Source organism: Corvus hawaiiensis, chromosome 1, assembly GCF_020740725.1.
Source record: "Corvus hawaiiensis isolate bCorHaw1 chromosome 1, bCorHaw1.pri.cur, whole genome shotgun sequence".
Lineage (NCBI taxonomy): Eukaryota > Metazoa > Chordata > Aves > Passeriformes > Corvidae > Corvus > Corvus hawaiiensis.
Window position 1 is genome coordinate 15,526,641 of NC_063213.1, and position 20,344 is coordinate 15,546,984.

Genomic DNA, 20,344 nt, shown 5'->3' on the forward strand with positions numbered 1-20,344 from the left:
ATAGTTATGATGCTAAGGAAAGGAGAATCCTGTGGTGTCTAAACCCTTGTACATTTCAGAATGTCATTTGTGACATACTTTAGACCATTTTGAATGCCCTAGGAGAGGTAGCAAACATAAAACTTTTAAACAAGGGAGTCAGGGTATCTGGATAACATAAACAGAAAAGGAGTTGTATGAACTACTAATAAACGCTGAAGCCTAAGGTGAATGTTTGTCCTGAAACTTTATAATGATGGTTTTGCCATTGACTTCAGTAAGCAAATAATCTTTACACTGCAGATAATGAATCAAAAATCCATCTTGTGTCTCTTGACACCTTGAGACAGATTCAGTTTATCAGCTCCTAGTGCTGTGGCAGCTGTTTTTACTAAAGGTGCTACTTGTCTCCTTAAAAATGAACTGACTGAAGAGGAGCTATTGGACAGCACAGTTTTGCAAGAATTACTTCCTTATGGATAAAAAATAAAAAGTAGTCCTGCCCAATTTTAGCAATTACCCAACTCACGCTACTGTGTCCCAGAGTATTTTAATACTACTGCCACTAACAAATTCTACACATTGTTGTCCTAAATTCCACCCGAGTGTCAGCTGAAGTTTGATTCAGATAATGTTTAAACTCATACGACGCTGGTGGACGCCCTCTAGGTGCGCACGGAAACATGAGGTGGTAGCAGAGGGGTTCACCGATGCCACCACCGGGGACAAGCCACTGCCACCAGGCGATGCCGCTGCTGGGACAGGAGGCGATGGCTGGCCGGGCTTGAGGCCAGGCTGGGACAGGGCAGCACTTGCTCCTGCCCGGAAAGCGAAATAGAAACCGGCGCCGGGGCCATCCCGATCCCCCGCCCTCGGCCAGGGCGGGCGGTGCTACCTGCGCCCTTCCCCGCCCCCGGGAGTTTCCCGCGGGACCTGGCGGAGCCGCGCCGGCTGCGGGCGGACGGACGGGCGGCGCGGGCTCTCCCGGCGCCCCGCGGGTGAGCGGGGCCGGGGCCGGGGCTGGGGCTGGGGCTGGCAGGGGAGGGGGAGCGCCGGCAGGGCCCTGGCGGGATGGAGCGGAGCGGGACGGTGCTGCGCTGCCGGGCGGAGGCGGCTCGGGTCCCCGTGTGGGGCCGCAGCGCTGTCGCGGGCAGGTCCCCGGCTGCCCTCGGCTCCCCGAGCGGCGTCGGGAGCTGCCGGGGCTGCGGCACCTGCGCTGTCCCCGGGGCTGCAGGGCAGGAAGGGGCTGGGGCTGGGCTCTGCTGCTGCCAGCGCTGGGAGGCTCGCGGATTTTCTTATTCCAGGTGAATATGTGAAGTGGTGTGGAAATTGAAATTGTTGATATTTTTTTTCCCTTAACAGTAGAAGTTTTTTTCGGAGAGATTGTGTTTTTCAAGGTCTGTCGATAAGGTTTCTTAAAAAGTAAATAGGGACACTTTTTTTTCATTTCTAGTGGGCGGTCACTTGTCAGACCAGAAAATTATTCTCTAAAAACAGTACAAGAGATCTTTATTGTGGTGTATGATTGTGTTGAGCCAGTCCGTGCAGTTTGTGGCTAGCTTTTCTTTTGAGGGGAAGTGTTGGGGTTTTTTGTACGTGTGTTTTGGGGCTTTTAATTTTATTTTTATTGTCGATTTTGTTCCATTTTTTCCATCGTTGATCCTTGACACGCAAAAAGTCCCACAGGGGCTCAGACGTCGGGTATCCAGTTACTCTTACTTAATATGATGGATATAAGGATGGTCTCTGGCAGCACACTTCTTAGGCAAAAGGGGTTGAAAAGCTACGCAGAGAATAGAGAAATAAACCTTTGGCTTGCAAATTACTCATGTGATGATGTTGAAATATTGGCAAAACTAGAGAAAGAGTCTTGTGCTTTAGCAACTGTCTCAAGTGCTTGCATGCAGTTTTATTTTTCCACTGCAAGTAAACCCAGTTTTTTTTACCTGAGAATCTAAGTAAAGCATACTTACTGATGTAATTTCTTGATGAACCTATATAGGATGATTTAGAATACTACATGAGTGCCCACCACTGATACTAGTACAGGATTTTAGGGATAAATAGGAAGAGTGAATTCCACATTGAAAAATGGACTCTTTTTTTTGCTTGTAGGGGAAATATAATACTAAATTGCCGCATAGTTTAAAAAAATCAATTTTTGTAGGCTAGACACTGCTTTTATTGTGTAAACATTTAGTGCTTAGAATTTGCTAGATACAGGGAAAAATAAAATCATAAAATCATTTCGGTTGGAAAAGACCTGTAAAATTAGCGAATCCAACCCAGCACTACCAAGCCCACCACTTAACCATGTCCCTAAGTGTCACATCTACATGTATGTCTTTTAAATCCCCCCTGGGATGGTTTCCCTGGGCAGCCTGTTCCAGTGCTTAGCAACTCTTTCAGTGAAGTAATTTTCCTAATATCCCATGTAAACCTCTCCTGGCACGACTTGAGGCCATTTCCCCTTGTCTGATCACTTATTATTTGAGATAAGAGACCAACTCTCACCTCACTACCTCTTCCTTTCAGGGAGTTGTAATGGTGAAGAGTTTGCAGCTTTTCTCAAGCGCTAAAAGCACAGAACTGAGAATATGCAGGTTATAGTCACTTCTTCGTGTTATTCCGAGCTTTTTGGGTAGTAGTGAAACTGCCAAGAGTATTATTAGTATTGTGCTCTAGTTTGGGAATATTTTGAGGAACAGAGCAGAGCTGACACCTCCAGAAATCTACATTTGGTCTACTCTGTACAGATGCTTTGTGCATGAAAATGCTGTCAGAGAGTAAATTAGTTTAATTGTGGTACGTATTTGTCTTTATCCACAAAAGACCAGAGTATCTAGAGGCTCATGTTTTTTCTTCAGAAAGTCCCTCAGGACTAGTTTGTAACTTTACCTGACTTTACACATGAGGTCTCTCAGTTCCTTTTATGACAGCACTGTTTCATTTCTTAGGAACCCCACTAATTCAGCACCAAAAAAAAGCAACAAATAGAAGTCCTGCTCTGGGGAAAAATAGAAATCTCCTTTATATTTAAAAGTAACCACGTTCAGGCTTTGTTAACAGCCTATAGCTTGGTCATGGAGCAGGAAGTTGGGGTGATAGGGGCTAGAAAACACCCACAGCATCTTTTCCTTTTTGTGACCTCTGAGCACCCAGGATACAAAGCCTGTAGCCTCCCCGATCGAGTAGTGCTAGTGACCACAAAGTTTCCAACCTGGCTGCCCTCATGCTGGGGGTGTGGGTTGACTAGGGCTGGGTGAACTGGTGTAGAGTGCTGGTGAAAGTCACTGTGCCTGTCTTGGGGGAACAGGGGGCACAGTACTGCTCTGCCACCGTCACAGGATTTGGGTCTGAATTTGAAAAGGAACAGGCACACTCTGTTTGCCTTTTCTGATGCTGCATCTGCTGTCCTGTCCTGCCTTTTTAATTTTCAGCACATGGTCTGACTTCTTTGCCAACTCAGACACGTCATTTTACTTGGTTTTCTTCACATTAGTGCTGACGTAAATACTCTAACCCATGAGAAATATGTGCCACAGAACTTCTACGTCCTTGTGGTGAGGGTAAGAAAGATAGTGATCGTAACCAGAAACTACCTGGGTAAACGCATTGCTCTATGGCCTCAGGGAACCGAGTCTGCTGCTTGTCCTTGAGATAAGGTTTTGTTTGCTGCTTTTCTTTTTTTCTTTTTAATTTTTTTAAGTGTATTTTTGCTTGGTTGTTATTTTTTGCCCCAAAATAGATGGTGTAGTGGATTATGAAAAAGGGAAATGAGAGCTCTCTAAAGAGGGCATGCTCTAGTCAGTTCTGCTAAACGAAAGGAGGTCCTACTCTTTGCTTAAGCAAGCATGAGACAGAGAGAATAAAACTCGGGACCTAACCATGGAAAAACTATTTTTCACTACTACTTGGAAATCTGGATGATACAGTAGCTTGATTCTTTATTGAGTTGTCATCTTTTTCTGCAGAAAAATCCCCTGTTATCTCAGCCTTGTGATTACTAGCTCTTCTTTCCGTGAAGCAAGTGACCTATCTGAGTACAAACCAGTCCTTCTGCTTGAGCTGGTATGCAATGGCTTTATTTGTTTTGCCTTTTTTAATAGATTGCCACAGAACACTGCAGAATTATCATCAGTGGTAAATACGGGTTCCGAAAAACGTGATGACTTCAGGGATTCTATTGAGACGTTTTTAAATGGTTTTGAGTGATGTAATCAGGTTAAATACAAGGTAAGTGCTCTAGACATTTATGTGTTGGAAACTATTTGTGTCAGTATTTTAATGACTGACCATGCATATGTTTTTAACTTGAATATGTAACTCTCTGGAATAGAAAGGGACTTTTTGGGAAGTTGAACCCAGCTTGCTGTAAATGCATTCCAGCAAAATAGTTGCAATAACCTGAAAAGTTATTGTTAGGATTAGTGGGGGCAGAACAAACTGCTGGAAACCACTTCAAAAGCTCATTGATTTTATGATAGCTCAGTTTCTTACTTTCTTCTGAAAGTCCGGATGAAAATTTCAGTTCAGATCTAGTTCTGACTAGTTATTTGCAAAAAAAAATAGGGATTTTGTATCTCAGGTGGTGACAATTGTGCTTTGTTCAATGAAACTAACAGATTCCTATTACTATTACAAGGAATGACCTTGCTTTGTGACCTTTCCTTCTTTGTGGATACACCATATAAATTGTCAATAAAAACTTAGACATAAACTAATTGAGAATGTTAATATCTCTGTCATTCTTTTCCAAACAATGAATTCCTTTGTTTGTATTGAGGGTGCTCCTTCATACAGTGGTGTATTCTTACTGTACCTGTTCCTCTAAGGAAATGCTTTATCGTAATAAATTCCAAGAATGAATGACAGGGGAGGTTAACTAATAACTTCTAAATAAATTTCACTAGCAAATATTTCTCCATTTGGTCTTCACCCAGGATACTAATTATGATTTTCTTCATAATACAAGTTATTAATTTTAAATCCAACTGTGTAATGATGAGCTATTGATCACTCTGATAACTCCTTTTCATTCTTACTTTGCTAAAACAAATTTAGGTGAAAAGTGTTTTCAAGTTTGCTTCTTTTTTTCCAGGAGTGATTTTGCAAAGTGGACAGTGATGGAGTATATGAGCACGGGTAGTGATAGCAAAGAAGAGATTGACTTGTTGCTAGCTGATCTAAATATGTCTGAGGTGATAGCCATCATGGAAAACCATTATCCAGGTGAAGACATTGCAGTCTATGAAGACAGCTTAATTACAATGTGTGAAGAGGCAAATCAAAATGATGAAAGTGCAGAATCATTACTGTTTTGTGAAAGGGAGGTCTCTTTTATGTCCTCTGTCAAATACGGGACTGTGGAAGACCTGCTTGCTTTTGCAAATCAGGTGTCTAACACTGCAAAACAATTTAAAGGATGCAGACAACAGGAATCTGGAATCCTCTTAAATATGGTACGTTGGTTTTCCTTTTACTTGGCATTTCATAGACCTTAGGAATTAGAAGTTTTTAATGATTCTAAATAAAGATCAGTTCCAGGAGTAACAGGCTGTGGTTTCCTGTGCATTCCTGGGGCTGGAAGGCTCTGAGCCTATCAAGTCTAGCCCCTGCAGCCTCAGGCTGCTATGGAGGAAGGTCTGTTGTTCAGAAGGATCCATTCTGTTATCTCCTGGTATCTCTGGAGATTAGAAAACATTTCCCAGTATTGAATACAAACTTGAGACAAGCAGTTGAAAAGCAAAATCTACATCTCATTTTGTCCTTTCAGTACTTAAATGGGGCTTACAAAATCCACAACTTGTATAAAAAAAGAGAGTGACTTTTTAGAAGGGCGTGCAGTGATAGAACAGCGAGGAACAATTTTAAACTAAAGCAGTAGAGGTTTCTTTACTCTGAGGGTAGTAAGGCACTGGAACAGACTACACAGAGAAATTGTGGATGCCCCATCCCTGGAAGTGTTCAAGGCCAGGTTGGGTGGGGCCCTGAGCAACCTGACCTGGGGGTGACATCCCTTCCCATAGTAGGGGAATTGCATCTAGATGATCCTTAAGATCCCTTCCAACCAAAGCCTATCTATGATTCTATGAATTCTGGTGGTGTACAGGTCTGGGAGACAGTAAGAGTCTTCCAGTGCCTTGTGTTCATGCAGTAAAATGTTCCCAAAAATAAAGAACTGGGATTTAAAGATACAGTTCTTAAATTCGCTCTATATGCACAAAATGTCAATAGTAGTAATGTAAGGAGAAAAAGCACATACTATAAAGTGTGATTTTAAGAGTTACAATATTATGTAATATCTCACACTGCTAAATTCAAGTATAGCTGTCTTGTTTTGAGATGTTCATTTTTTTCCCTAAAATTGTTTGTGTTCTACAAGCATCTCTGGATATTAGTGTCATTTGACTTCTGTTTGAGATCAGTTGCTCTGGAAACAATGTTGCAATGGAATTCTATTCATATATGTTGGTGCTGCTGCTGTATTTTTTTAAGATGCTCTACATCTATCATCTTAAATATCTTGTATGTAATGTATTTTGTATGTGAACACTGGTTGCTTGAGGCTTACTGGTTACTCAGGTGTGAAATACCCTAGGGTATTGCTTTATTCTGATTTGGAGGGAGTGTTTTGCAATTCACAGTATTGCAAAACAATCACTTTTCAACTCTGTGACATTAAAATGACACTTAGTAATATTGAATGTTTCCTATACTTAGGGTAGACACTGTTCTACATACTCGTGGTTGTTTTGCTTGCATATTGTTTCTATAGATGCATACAACTGGTATGAACCAAGTCCTATTAGGTGCACGTGATCCCATTATGCAACTGAGGGTTGGAGGCATTACCTGTGCACACGTTTCAGTAGGGGCATCTGCTCTGTAAATATCAACAGCATTTTGGTTAGGATCAGGAGTGTTTCTGATTGCCTAGTGACCCTCTCTGACTGCATTGTGGCTTGCATCGGAAACGGTCTTGAACTGAACAAGCTGGATTTCTTTCAGATGAAACTGAACTGAAAGATCCATTGTAGCCATAGACAAACGTTCACAGGGTCAAGCTAGGAACTAGTCCTAAAAGCCTCCTGAAAACATGAATAGTATGGTGGTCATTGCTCTCTTGCTCTGTAAATCAACTCTTCTCAGCCTCTCTTCCTTTCCAGGATAAGGTGTAACACATGTGGATTAGTCTCAACCCTTTGGAATGCAGTAGGCAAGCAAGAGGTACAGATTTTTAGACATGTACGGATTGCTTTACCCTGGCTCTAATCAGTAGAGGGAAGGCTTGTTCTCTCTATCCTAAGCGGAATACTTTTTATTAAAGGACAGTCCCTCATGCCCCCTTGGTCAAAGGTTAAGAACTTCTCCTCCCCAGATTTAGGAACTTGGAAGAATTAATTTATTTCATGTAGGTACAAATCACAAATGACAATTTTAGCAGTCAAGAAGGTACTTCCCTGTTTGAAAAACATGAGGGTAGATTAAAAATGAAAGATTATATGTTACATCTTAAATAGAAATCTAAACCAAATAATCTTCCTGATGTGCTGTTATCTTAAAAAGCGTAGCTGAAGAGCTGAGTATTTGAGGTCCTATGACAGGCATGAAATAATAAAAATCCTTGATGTGATTTTACATCTCTTCAAGAATCTTGATAAAGTAGCAGTAAGGAGATTAATGATATTCCAAATATTGGCTGAAATAATTAGAAGCATATTCATGGGAAATACTATTAATTTTGTAGCTGAGAGACTGAAGAAGCAACATCAGAGATCAAGCAGTACTCACATGGCTGTAGTTAGGTGTTTGGTCTCTCTCTCTGTCACGTGCAGAGGGAGGGAGCTGTTTCAGAGAAAGATTTAGGACATGATACTGACTTAGGTGCCCTGAATCCCCTCCTTGCCTAGTTGGTGATACAGAAGAACCAAAGCTCCCAACATTGCCCACCTAGAGCAGACAATGTTATTCCCACTCTTCTTTTTTAAACTATGGTGTAAAACTAGAGGAAAGTGGCTGGTAGAATCATGGCAGACTTCTTTGACCTTTTACTAAGCAGCAGAAACTCCAATACAAGATGGAAAATCAAACCCCTAGCAGTACATGTGATATTAGGAAATGCTGAAACTCTTGCTCATAGATAACCTGAGTAACAGGTATGTGGCATAACAAGTTAACAGATTACAGGAAGGACAAACATGTGCAGGTGAATCTAATAACAAGAGGTGGGTAATTTCATTAACCCAGCTGCTGTTGTTGTTGTTTCAAGACAATTAATTGCAACTTACACTTCGTAAATTAGTCACTGGAGAGAAACGTGGATGCCTGGGCTGTGAATGAATGCCACACCTCACATGCTGTTCCCATTTGATGTTTCTAAATAAAGACTGCTAAGCAGATCATGCGCATCATACACATAAGTGATATATTTTTATTCCACTATATGTATAAAGTTAATTAGATTTGAAGTAGTTTTAACTTCACTGTGATTTTTTTATTATTTATTTAACTCCACAGATCACACCCAAGAATGGGCGCTATCAAATTGACTCAGATGTACTCCTGTTTCCATGGAAGTTGACTTACAGGAACATTGGTTCTGATTTTATTCCTCGGGGAGCTTTTGGGAAAGTGTACTTAGCCCAAGACAGAGAAACCAAGAAACGAATGGCATGCAAACTGGTATGTTAGTTCAGTAGTTTTATCTCTGAGCAAATATTGTATGACATACTCCTTACAGTATATTTTCAAATACGTCTGCATCAAGTTCTGCTGTTGGCTGATGATCATCTTGGTTTTGTTTGCCTAAACAAGGTAGGAAAAATGCACACTTCTGTTCGCTTGTTTAAATTTTTTGGCTGTGAAGCTGCAAATATCTCAGCATCTTGAAAGTATCTGGAAGTGTGTGTAACTGGCACATGGGCTGTGGTGCAGAGTGGATTTTCTACTTGTTCTGCTGTTATCACTGTGGTAAAATATCAGTGGGAGACCACATCCCTGTTGAAAGTGGTAGCAAAATCCTGCAGCTGCAGACGGTTTTACACTCTTGTCCTTTAACTGAGGTGCTCAGACTTTAGTTTTCTTTACTCCAGTACCATTAATGTCCCTGAGAACTCAGTATGTGCAACTCTTAATGTGTTTTGGGCACTGACAGAGTTGTGAGATGTCTCAAGAGAACTGCTGAGCACTGCTCTACTTTTATGCAAGCCAACATTTTCTTTCAGCTATGCCTTTTAACATACTATTCAGAGTTGAGCAGTAAATATTCAGGGCCAGTAACGGCTCAGCTGGGACATTGCTCTAGATCCCCCAGCTTATGAATAAGTACCTGTATTAATTCTGTATGCAAAAGAGTTGGGAAGCTGTATGTCCTTCCCTTGCAGCCAGCCTTGTGTCCTCATGGGGACAGATTTAGTTAGCTGCTTCTGCATAACCCACTGCAGAATTAAAAGTATCTACTGTTTCTGAAAATGCAAACAGTATTTCTCACTGAAATAAAAATACCAGCCTCTTACTTGGTTCACAGGCACGAGTCCAAGGGAAGAAAACTAAAAAGAGCAGTAGTAGCTTTCCTGTGTGTAAGCAAACACTGTTTTTATTGTCTCTGCAATCTGTCGTCAGTACTTTTTAAAGAAATACGGTGCTGCTGGCACTCCCTTCAAAGCAGGTTTCATTTCTTGTAAGCTATAAACCAGTGCTGATAAGGACTGAATTGAGGTCAGTAATGGTCCTGAGCACTGCAAGCACTGATCCACCTGTCAGGTGGGTGTGTAGTCCTGGTAGTGCAGATGAGTGCACAAAGCTAATGGAAAAAGCAGTGGGAATTTTATCTCCTTCTCCAGGAAGTTTGCATAAAGCTTTTGCGTAATCACTGGATTTTGACGGGAATAACTCTTGCTACATTGCTTTTTCTGGAAGATTGCACTTTTTATTTGGGCATGATTCCAAAATATCTCTCAACTTTTAGCAGGATGTCTCTCAACTGCCAAGGAAGAAAAGTTGCAGGAGCAAAGTAAAGCTCAGTATTTTAACAAGTGTATACAAGTGCTTTACTTCCTTCTTTTATGTTAATCTATAGGATAATTAGTGTCCATATGGATAACTTGTTTATTGAGCTGCTTTTCTTTGATTTTGTTTCAATGTCATAGGTGCCAGTGGATCAGTTCAAACCATCAGATGTTGAAATACAGGCATGTTTCCGTCACGAAAACATTGCTGAATTATACGGTGCTATTTTGTGGGATGAGACGATCCATCTCTTTATGGAAGCTGGAGAGGGAGGATCTGTCATGGAAAAGCTGGAGAGTTGTGGTCCTATGAGAGAGTTTGAAATAATTTGGGTGACAAAGCATATTCTGAAAGGACTTGACTTTCTCCACTCCAAGAGGATTATCCACCATGATATCAAACGTATGTTTGTGTGGTTCCTTGGGGTACTTTCTGGTCCAGGTTGGGCTGGGGCCCTGGTGGAGTGCCTGGGACTGAGCTGGGGCATGTAGCCTTACATATCTGAGTGGGAGCGATGCATAATGCTTAACAAATGGCAAGGTCAGGTTCTGGAGATAATAGTTACTTACACTATTTATTAATTCACCCCAGCAAAGAGGATAATTAGAAAGTCATAGATCCTATGCCATTCATGAGCAACTCAATTTAAACAAAAACCTAAAGAGTGAAATTATCAGTCTGTGTTCAGCCAGAAGTTTCCTGCTTTCAATATAAATTCATCCTGAATGTTTCCACGCTCACCTTCAACGTGCACCTTTTAAGTTTTACATTTCTACACAGCTGTTCTTCAGTTTGAGACACTTTGGAAGTAAACACATAATTTGTGTTGGTTTTTTTACTTTCAACAATTACAGAAAATTTTAATATATATTTGCTTTCAAAAAACTCTGGATGTTAACATGTATAAACAAACATACTGATTTTAAGTTTAAATTAAATATGCTAGTATTAAATTACTTCAAAATTCAATTTTAATGTGTTGCATTTAAATCAGTGTTAAATGTTGTTTCTCCCAGTACCACCTTGGCCCACAGATAGATGCATTTCTGTGAGTTTATTTAGCTAAACTTGAGGGTTTAAAATAGAAATATTCAGACTGAAGCATTACAATAGTTCACAGAAGATGATTATTAGGAATTGCTAAATTTTTATCTCAGTTCTGCATTTTTGTATTTTTGGGTTTTTTTAAATTTAGTATGGGTCAGTACTTTAGATGTAAGCTTTTGAGATTCTGACGACTACAAAGCTGCTTATTTTTTCCCTTAATTGTTTTTTTCACTTGTAGTAAGGGTCTTTCCTATGGGTTTATTTTAATTGGCAGTAACAATGACGTTAATTAAACGATCTAAAAACCAAATCAGCCCAAAGCCTACTACATCTAGATAGTGACTAGGAGAACCAGCCCATTGTGAATGTGGTGGATATGAGTGTTTTTCCAGCCTTTTCCTGTGTTGGTGGATGCAGAGCAGGTGATGAGGCAGACGTTGCCTGGGACAGATGTGGTTGCCCAGAGGTGCCTGGGGTGAGCCCTGACCACGCTCCTGCCTGTTTGGCACCAGGAGTGAGCTGGGTAGTCCAGGCCCGAGATAGAGCCATGCCCACTGCCTGGAAAGGCAGCCTCCATGCAGGGAGCAGTGTGTGTTTTCTCTCCCCAGGTGGAATCGATAGAAAAGGCTGTTTCCCAACACCTCTGATATCTTCCTCACTCTGTCTGCTTCTGTTGAGCTGCAACTGACTCTGTCCTGCTGAAGGAGATGAAGATTTTATTGAGATGAAAAGGGGAGGAGGACATTCTGGTTCTTGGGAGGTGTTCAGTGCTGCCACTCATTTTAACCCTTGGTTGGAGAGCAGTTAAACCATGAGGCTGTTTGGTGGGGGGAGCTTCAGTCTAAAACCAGCTGCAGCTGGGGCTGAGTACAATCCCAGGCAAGCAGCAGATCCTGCTGCACTGTGGCAAGTGTGGCCCCTTGCACCATCCATTACGGGGTGTTTAAAATTCATATCTTCAAAGTTATCCCTAAAATTACAGATTTACGTAGTATATAGTACTGGTAAGGAAGCAGCTGTGTGAAGCATTGCTTCAGGAATCAGTACTGCTGAAATCAAGTCTGCCCTCCCACTGGATGATCATGGTAGGCACTGTTAAGATGGAAAATGGCCCACAATTTCCTGTAAGAGAAAATGTGTTTCTGTTGTGTAACTTGGAGACTTCATTTTACCACATCTTCTGAAACAGCAAACAAGAATTTCTCAAGGCTCACACCAAGCACTACATTCATAAATATTTGATCAGAAGTGAAGCCTCTGAGTACAAAGTTGTGCCTTAGGCAGAGATTTATGAAGGAAAGTAAATTAAGCTCCTAGATTCTGCTGCAGTTCAGAGGGAGTTTGAAATGCTCAGTCTTCTATTACTTTTGCAGCCCTTGTCTGTCCTGTTGTGCTGTCCTCACTGACCAGTGCAGGAGACCTGTGTGGCTGCTGTGGAGGGGCCCTGGTTACTCTTCTGTTTCTGTCTTCACTTAAACTGTTACTCTAGAAAAACCTCTTGGTAAGCAACAGTTGTGCTGCTTATAGCCAGAGCTGCACAGCATGATCTGCGGCTTGGAGACCATTAAACATCTTCAGAGCACTGTGCTGAAGTGCCTGCCAGTCTTCTACTTTCCTCATCTACCCTTAGCCTTTTTCCCTCTCTCTCTCTCTGTCTTTTTTTTTTTTTTTTAAGCTAAGAATATGACCAAAAATTGATTCTTTGACATAAACCAGTCCAGTTTGATTTTTAAGATATGATTTAAAATTGAACCAAAGAATTACCAGAGCTATTTTGGCTAGAAGGATATTGGCTGTAGAGAGTGGTTGTGCTAATCTCTCCCTTTTCAGGCTAGCATCTGAATGAAACAGGAGTGTTGTAAAATAAATCCCAGGCATGCCAGAAATTTAAATGTTGTCACTTTTGCTTTTCTTTTAGCAAGCAACATCGTCTTTATGTCAACTAAGGCTGTTTTGGTGGATTTTGGCCTGAGTGTTCAAATGACTGAAGACATTTACTATCCCAAAGACCTTAGAGGAACAGAGGTAAGAAGCTGAAGGGACGAAAGCCCTTATATTGCATTAGTCCTATGGTTGTGGTGCTTAGGCTCAAATTTGAAGCTGGAGGGCTAGAAGCCTGGCTAAAATAGTTACTATAAAACCTATAAAAAAGTTACAAACATTAATACTGTCTCAATTATATTTTTATTTTCAACTTGCTGAGTGGAATGCTTTGAAAGCCATGTCACTTTCTCTGCAGTCCCATTTGTTAGCAATTATTCACTGAAGTCAAACAGTACTCTGAGGAGGGTTGTTTGCAATGTATCAGCTGCTGGTCAGAGACATTTCAAACAGGAATTTGTTCTTTGCTCTAGCAAATATTTCTTCTGAGATACTCGCTATGGACTGGGGTGACCTGCTCAACACCATACTTTGACTCCTCCTCCAAAACCACAGAAATTATAGATGTCTGGGTTTCATCCCTTAGCACTTCTAAGCTTTGTTCCCCAGCTACATGTAACCCTTTGGTTTTTCAGAGGTTGTGCATGGCACGGTTGATGATTATCTGTTAAAATTGCTGAGACATTACTGTGATGGAGGTGGGGTCCTTTTAAATGTTCTCAGTGACTTTAGATCCTGCACACCACTTGGGCTGCATTCCTGCCAAGGTGCTTCCAGGGCTGAAGATTTAGCAAACAACCAAGCAGCAACAATTAGCTTGGATAGCTGCTGCAGATGTGGCATTTGTGCTCTCTGTTGCTTGAGGAGATTGTTTACAGGAAATGCTTTGTTTGAAATGTTGGCACTTACCCTTTTAGTAGTCTGCCACATGTGTAAAGAGGAGATACTTGTGTAATGGACAAAAAACATTTCACTTTTTAGAAGAGTAGGATAAACAAAGATTTCACAGAAGGTCAGGCTTGTTTGTTTATTTTTTTCAGGACAATTGAGAAAACACTTGAATGTTTGTTTTCAATGTCTGTAGTCAGGGGAGTTAAAATGCTTGCTGAACTGGAAGCAGCATGCTTTCTGGCATTTCATGTATGAGCTTTGCGGGGTTTTTACTTTGGTTTGGGGTTTTTTGTTTGTTCAAGGGGGTTTTGTGTGCTGTTAATGAGAATAAGAACAGTGGTGGGTATGAGTTGGTAGGGTATTTCCCAAGGATGGAGATGTATGTAAACAGGAAATTTCCATCATTGTGGAGCAGACTGGTGAGGATCCACTTCTGGGTCTTGGAGGATAGGCCAAGTTCATGTTGGTAAGAACAAGTGAAAACACTTCCGTGTTTTCACTTTGTTGAGTGAAAAACACTTAGTTCTTCATTTAATAGGAGGAAAATGATTCCACAGAGTTTAATAACTGCAGTCCTATCCTCAGAAAGCTGATAATGCCCCCCACCCTGAAATATGGCCATGTTTGGTGTTTGCTCTCTCAGGGGAGCAGCAATCCTGCTGCAGCATCGCAGCCAGAAGTGAGGTTGGAGAGAGAGCACTGGGAAAGGAGATTTTCAGATACCAGTGAAAGACTTACACACTAATGTTCCTGATGCTCCTATAGGTTTTTCTCCCTTCAGTTCCTCCCACAGTCTTCATTCTAGGCATCATCTTCTCCACGGTGCCTAATCCTGTTGCCCACAAATGCCCTCTGTAGTCTGGCTTTCTTGATTTTTTTTTTTTTCCCCAAAGTAAGATCTTAAGTCTCCAAAGTCCTCTTGAGTTTTGCATCCTGGGTTATGCAGCCTTAAAAAGTGGTGCAGTTGTCCTGCTGTTTCTGCATGCAATTGTGCAGCCCCTGGTTAGGGCTCTGTCACTGCCATGCAGCATCGTGCCTGTGAGCTGGCTGGTTTCTCTTACATCTGGTATTGGCAGGGACTTGTGTCCTTGAGGGAAGTGACAGGTGGAGTAACCTTTGTCCTATGCATGTTTTCCTCTGGGAGTTAGGATTTTTATTCGCTTCTATAGCACAGAAACTCTGAATGTAGTAAATCTTCTTTGTGTTTATAAAAACAACATGATTGAAAGATAGTTAAATTTTGTTCAGCTGGTGTAGTGTGAAAAACCTGGTGTTCCTCCTTTTGTGTACAAGTCATGCAGAACATTAAACTGTGGTTGTTATGAAACTGCTCTGCAGGAAATACTTTTTTCTAGGCAGTTGCTATGCTTTCTGTTATGCTTCTGTCACTTGGTTAAAATATGTAAGCTTCAGTTACAACCATTTGAGGGTAAAAGTTTTCTGTTAAAGTCTATTGAGTGTGGAAGGTATGATTCATTTTCAGGAATGCTAAACTAAAACTAGCTCAGCATGAAGAAAGGACTGGTTTTTAGCTGGGCTGTTACACTGGTCTGACTGGCAGGCAAGTGCCAGCCCACCAGTCAGAAGCAATGAGAATGGGAAGGTATCCATGGCTTGTCTGCTTTGGTGACAACAGACTCTTGGACCAGTCTGGAATCAGAGCATTTTTGATATTTGTCCCTGTGCAGTCAAGGTGCATCTTGACCATTTTCTCACCTTAACTGCAAGACAGGATCTTGTGCCAGCATTCTTTTTTGAAGGCAGCTGCTTTTTGCTTATGTAGATTTCACTCAAGTTGCACTGCATTTTCCAAAGAGTTCTTTTTACAAAATTAGAAATTATGTTCTTTGCACTTTATGAGACTTAAAGGTGGAGGGTGCAGATGCACTGATTCTTGCTTAGGCCTGAGGAAAGCAATGGATAGGAGTCAGCAGCAGCTGCAGACACCTGCTGAGCCTTTGCAAACACTTCCAATTTCAAGTTCTGTTTGCAGATATGGAATGTAATTTACTGGGAAATACTCCTTGGAATTTGTGTGAGCCCAACAGCCGTTCTCAATCTGTGGTAATAAGTCAAACCATGTGGTGATGACTTAACTTCCTGCCCTCATGTCAGTTAATGGCTTTTAATGTGATTCTTTGTGTCAAGATGACTTGAACTAATTAAAGTTTGTTTGAATCCTTTAGAGGGAAATTGGGTGAGGGAAAAGTAGAAACCAGAAGCAAATATGGTAGCTTGCTGACCTGGTGTGCTGTGGGCTGTGCCCATGTGGTGTTGAAACCTGCTCTCTGGGCCAGTGGCGGTGGCAGAGCTGTGCAGGGTGTGCCTCCTGCATCCTGCCTGTCTGGTTCTCCTCCAGCTGCACTCTGAGTTGCCTGTAGCTGGCAGGAGCTTCCAAGATCCTTATTCAGACTCTTGGCAAATTCAAATGTTTCAGTGAAATGTTTGGATGGAAGCTATTTTGGTTTCCATCAAGAAAGATTAGAATTCCTGGTTTGAAAAAAGGTTAGAAGAGGGATTCTTGTCTTCACAGCTGCTCTGGGGGTAACCTGGTGGAAAGGGCACCTAACTTTTAATTTATCCATTGCCTAGACCTGGCATGTTCCTCATCATCCCGTTTGTCAGGATAATGCTCCAAAATGCAGGTTACTGGATAAGAGGGAGGAGGTAAGAAGAGCAAGGAAGACAGGAAGGTGTCTCTCTGTCAGTTCTGCTCAGAGGGGTTGTGTAGTATTCTGTGTAACAGGGATCTGAGGAGTGGATTCCTACCCCCATCTGGGTGGCTGTCAGTGCAGGTCACCCCCTCTCTTTAGTTCATGCACAGCCACTGTTCAAGCAGAATGGAGCAGTCCCAACAGTGCCCCACAAAACAAACTGGCAATTCAGGCACCTCCTTTTGCTGTAGAGGGATGAGGTTTCTGCTACTCATCTGAATGAGGCAGAGCCATGGCTTGAACCTCAGCCTCTCACAGCTCAGCTAAGGCCCATAGCCACTGAGCTGTGGCCTGTCTGAGGAGGGCAAATCTGGAATATGAGTTTGTCCAGGTACTGTCTCTTTGGTTGTACTCATATGCAGAACAGAAAAATCTTATTTCCCAAATGGTGCTTGGTCTTTATGATGCAGGTACTAGTGGGATGCATCTCTTCAGAAGGGGGTTTCCAGGATCACAAAATGTCATTAAGTCATCTTTGGTTGTTGTTTTCTGCTGTTGAGTAATCTTTTTTTTTTTTTTTTAAACTATTTGTCACAGATTTACATGAGCCCTGAAGTTATCCTTTGCAGAGGCCACACAACAAAAGCAGACATCTACAGCATGGGAGCTACTATCATTCATATGCAAACAGGCATCCCACCCTGGGTGAACAGATACCCTCGTTCTGCATATCCATCCTACCTCTATATTGTAAGTGTCCTTAGGAAAGCCAGCTCAGTATCAGTTGAAGGGTTTCCTGCACTCTTGTTGGGAAAGCTCCAGTCATATAAAAACAATCAAAATATTTGTCAGAGGTGATATCATCCTTTTTGCTTCAGGGGAGGGAGGGAGGGAAGAAGTGGGTTTTGATCATTTCAGGGGAAAACATTTCGTCAGGGGAAAACAGAGACTGAGCTGGAGTTGTCTCTGTGATTTGCGTTTCAATTTACAAACCTGGAGTTTACTGAAAGGACAGGGTTAGATCAGTGTGAGACCCATCTGTCTTCTAGTTGTCTATTTTCCTTAGAAGTTGCAGATAAAAACTGGAGCCTGGCAGATTTGATTCTCTGGTTCCTCCAGTGTGGTACAGAAATCTGGTGAATTTGCATTACACTGGATTTTACTGAAGTTTCTTTGAGTTTTAAAATTTGTTACGAAATCTGATTTTTAAGAAGTGGATTTTGTGTACTTGCCTGTTCTGTTCTAGTTGATCACCCCTACTTAGGGAGGTGATGAATCCTAATTGGGGGATTCCCAGACCATTCGTGTGGTTATCTGTGACTTCCTCTTCCATTGTTTTTGGAATAACTGTTTCCATGGTCTTTTTTCTTTCCAACAGATACACAAGCAAGCTCCCCCCTTAGAGGATATTGCTGAGGACTGCAGCACTTCCATGAGAGAATTGCTAGAAGCAGCTCTGGAAAGGAATCCTAATCACAGGCTGTCTGCAGCAGACTTACTGAAACACGAAGCCTTACACCCACCCCCAGAAGAGCAGCCGCGGTGCCAGAGTCTGGACTCGGCGTTGTTTGAAAGGAAAAGACTGCTTGCGAGGAAGGATCTGCAGCTGCCAGAAAACATTACAGGTAATGGTATCAGGTTGCCTTGTACTTAGTAGACTTAACTTTGTGTCAAATCTTGATTTGAAGGAGTGGTAAGGAACCAGCGAAACTCAAAACACATCTGGAAAGCGACCGGTGAAAATCCCACTCAGATGAGATCAGGCTCAGAGGCCATTAAGTGATCTGTAAAACGCCCATTGACTTCAATGGGGAGGAATTTAGCCTGATGTCTGCGGGGCTCCGGAAAGACTGGCTCTTGGAAAAGCCATGGCAGTCATTCAGGGCACTTCATGAAGTGTAAATTGTTGTCCCAAATGGCCTCAATTTGCCACGGTAGCAGAGATGTTTTATACTCTTGATTTGTAAACAAAGTCCAACAACCACCAGCAAATCCAACACTTCTTGCCTTTTTAAGGAAGAACACGCACAAAACCGTAACTAATGTTGTTGAGTGTCAGCAGTACAAGCCCTTTGTTTTAAAACCAAAAATGACTGTGGGATAGAATGCACTTGCCCTTGTGCATTAGTAAGTGCTTAATGAAGGATAATACAGAACCAGGTAGGAAATAGCCTTTTTAAGCCCAAGCAAGATTTGGTGCCAACAACCTACCAACGGGCTTCAAAATGCTTTTCTTCTACTTACCAAATACATTAGGAGGGTTCTGACAAAAGGCGTTGAAAGACTCTTCCCAGACAAATGGTTTATTTAATTGGGATAAATATTTTTAAAGATATACCCTATTTGTGCACTAATGACATAGTTTCTCTATTTTCTTACTAGATTCCTCCTTGTGTAATGGGAGCATGGAAGAGTCAGACCTGCTAAAGAGACAAAGATCACTCTACATAGACCTTGGAGCTCTAGCTGGTTACTTCAATATTGTTAGGGGACCACCAGCCTTAGAATATGACTGACTCAGTAACATTTTATGTTGATGGGTCAGAAATGGACCTCTACCTCTTAAAACTTGATTTTAAGACTTGATTTTCCAATTTGTACATAAAACTGTTGCCATTATAGGCTGTCAAATGTGAATAGTGTTTAATTGCACAGATGATTAAGCTAAACCCTTAGGGGCTCTGATAAGCTGATCCCAAGCAGTGATGCTTGTGTGTCTGTTGCTTGACAACAAGATGATGTTTAAAAGAACACTGCTGGGAATGTCTTAATCCAGGATATCTTCCTGAGCTGGGCCTTGCACTTTTATAAAACTTGTAATATATGCTTGCAAGTAATGTCAGGAAAAAGTATAATATAATTGAGCATGTGGATTGTAAGATTCAAGTCTCTCTGAGCTGTCCTTAGAGAAAACCTTCCTGCCAACCCCCCACCCCCCCCCACTCCCCCCCCAAAAAAAAGTCCTTGATTTAACCAAAGACTGGTTCAGTCTTGTTCTGTCTTTAAGACTTGGTCAGTCTCTAGTCATTCTTAAAGAAAATCAGGGCCTCTGAGCTAATTTCTATCAGCTGTCTTTGGAGTCAGATTATCTCTTGTTTACAGATGTGTTTTAGATTTGCATCTTCCCTGGGCAGTGGGAGCTAAGCAGGAGGCTGTCCCCCTTCTCTGTGGGTCTAGGGAGCCCTTCACTGGTGGTATCAGTTAGCTTTGGGATTAGCACAGCAAGTTGGCCCTGACAAAGAATGACAGTGACTCCAACTCCTTCTGATGTTACAACTGCTGCAAGGTAGGATAGTTTTCAAAGGTAGATCAAATGTTATTCCCTATTGGTAATAGTGGGCAGGCTCCAAATTCTTGCTTTTTAATACTTTAAAATTGTACACATGTATAATTGGTGTGAGTGCTATGGTTTGGAAAGCGTGTCATTAGTGACAAGCAGTGTTTATGTTCCTATGGAAATGGAATTATATTGTTCTTGCTGTCCCTCATACATTTGAAACATGATGTTTTGGATGATAGTAAAACTATGTAAACTGCATAGTTCTGTACATCCCATTGGATGAGAACGTAAACTTTTATAAAATTCTCTTTGATGCTTAGAATGACTCTTTATAAGCATTTGTGTTAAATGGCATACTGTGTATGTTGTACTCTGAATCTTTTCTGAAGCAGAGTCTCTTTTTCGTGTCTGTTATTTAATGCTGCTCTTCTCTAACACATGATCTTAAACAGATGATTTCTAGTTTGATACTGATATGGTCAAATGAATAAATCCAGCTCAGTGCCTTGAGACGTGGTCATTCTTTCTTCATCTTCAAAAACAGCATGGGGCTGCAGCTGCATTTGGGCCAACACCCCCACCATAGCCCAGGTACACTACA

General features: G+C 41.6%; 1 protein-coding gene across 3 annotated transcripts; it reads left to right on the top strand.

Moving 5' to 3' along the window:
- Window positions 1-901: 901 nt before the first annotated feature.
- Window positions 902-20,253, top strand: MAP3K8 (mitogen-activated protein kinase kinase kinase 8). Of its 3 annotated transcripts, none has more exons than XM_048294112.1 (9): window positions 902-977; window positions 4,089-4,215; window positions 5,081-5,441; window positions 8,500-8,664; window positions 10,131-10,392; window positions 12,956-13,062; window positions 17,061-17,213; window positions 17,842-18,088; window positions 18,846-20,253. In XM_048294112.1, exons 2-9 carry the CDS (start codon window positions 4,181-4,183, stop codon window positions 18,977-18,979), a joined length of 1,464 nt encoding a protein of 487 aa, XP_048150069.1. In that variant the 5' UTR covers window positions 902-977; window positions 4,089-4,180; the 3' UTR covers window positions 18,980-20,253. The 3 variants fall into 3 exon arrangements, with proteins under 3 accessions (XP_048150069.1, XP_048150080.1, XP_048150091.1); XM_048294123.1 differs by lacking the exon at window positions 902-977 and adding an exon at window positions 1,081-1,283; XM_048294134.1 differs by lacking the exon at window positions 902-977 and adding an exon at window positions 1,311-3,548.
- The last annotated feature ends 91 nt before the right edge of the window (window positions 20,254-20,344 follow it).

What these genes read in the sequence shown, in the direction of transcription:
- MAP3K8 (XM_048294112.1), top strand. Translation starts at nt 4,181, where the DNA reads ATGGTTTTGAGTGATGTAATCAGGTTAAATACAAG. An exon ending in CTGGAATCCTCTTAAATATG is followed by an intron (nt 5,442 to 8,499) that starts GTACGTTGGTTT and finishes TTAACTCCACAG; the next exon opens with ATCACACCCAAGAATGGGCG. An exon ending in TATCCACCATGATATCAAAC is followed by an intron (nt 10,393 to 12,955) that starts GTATGTTTGTGT and finishes CTTTTCTTTTAG; the next exon opens with CAAGCAACATCGTCTTTATG.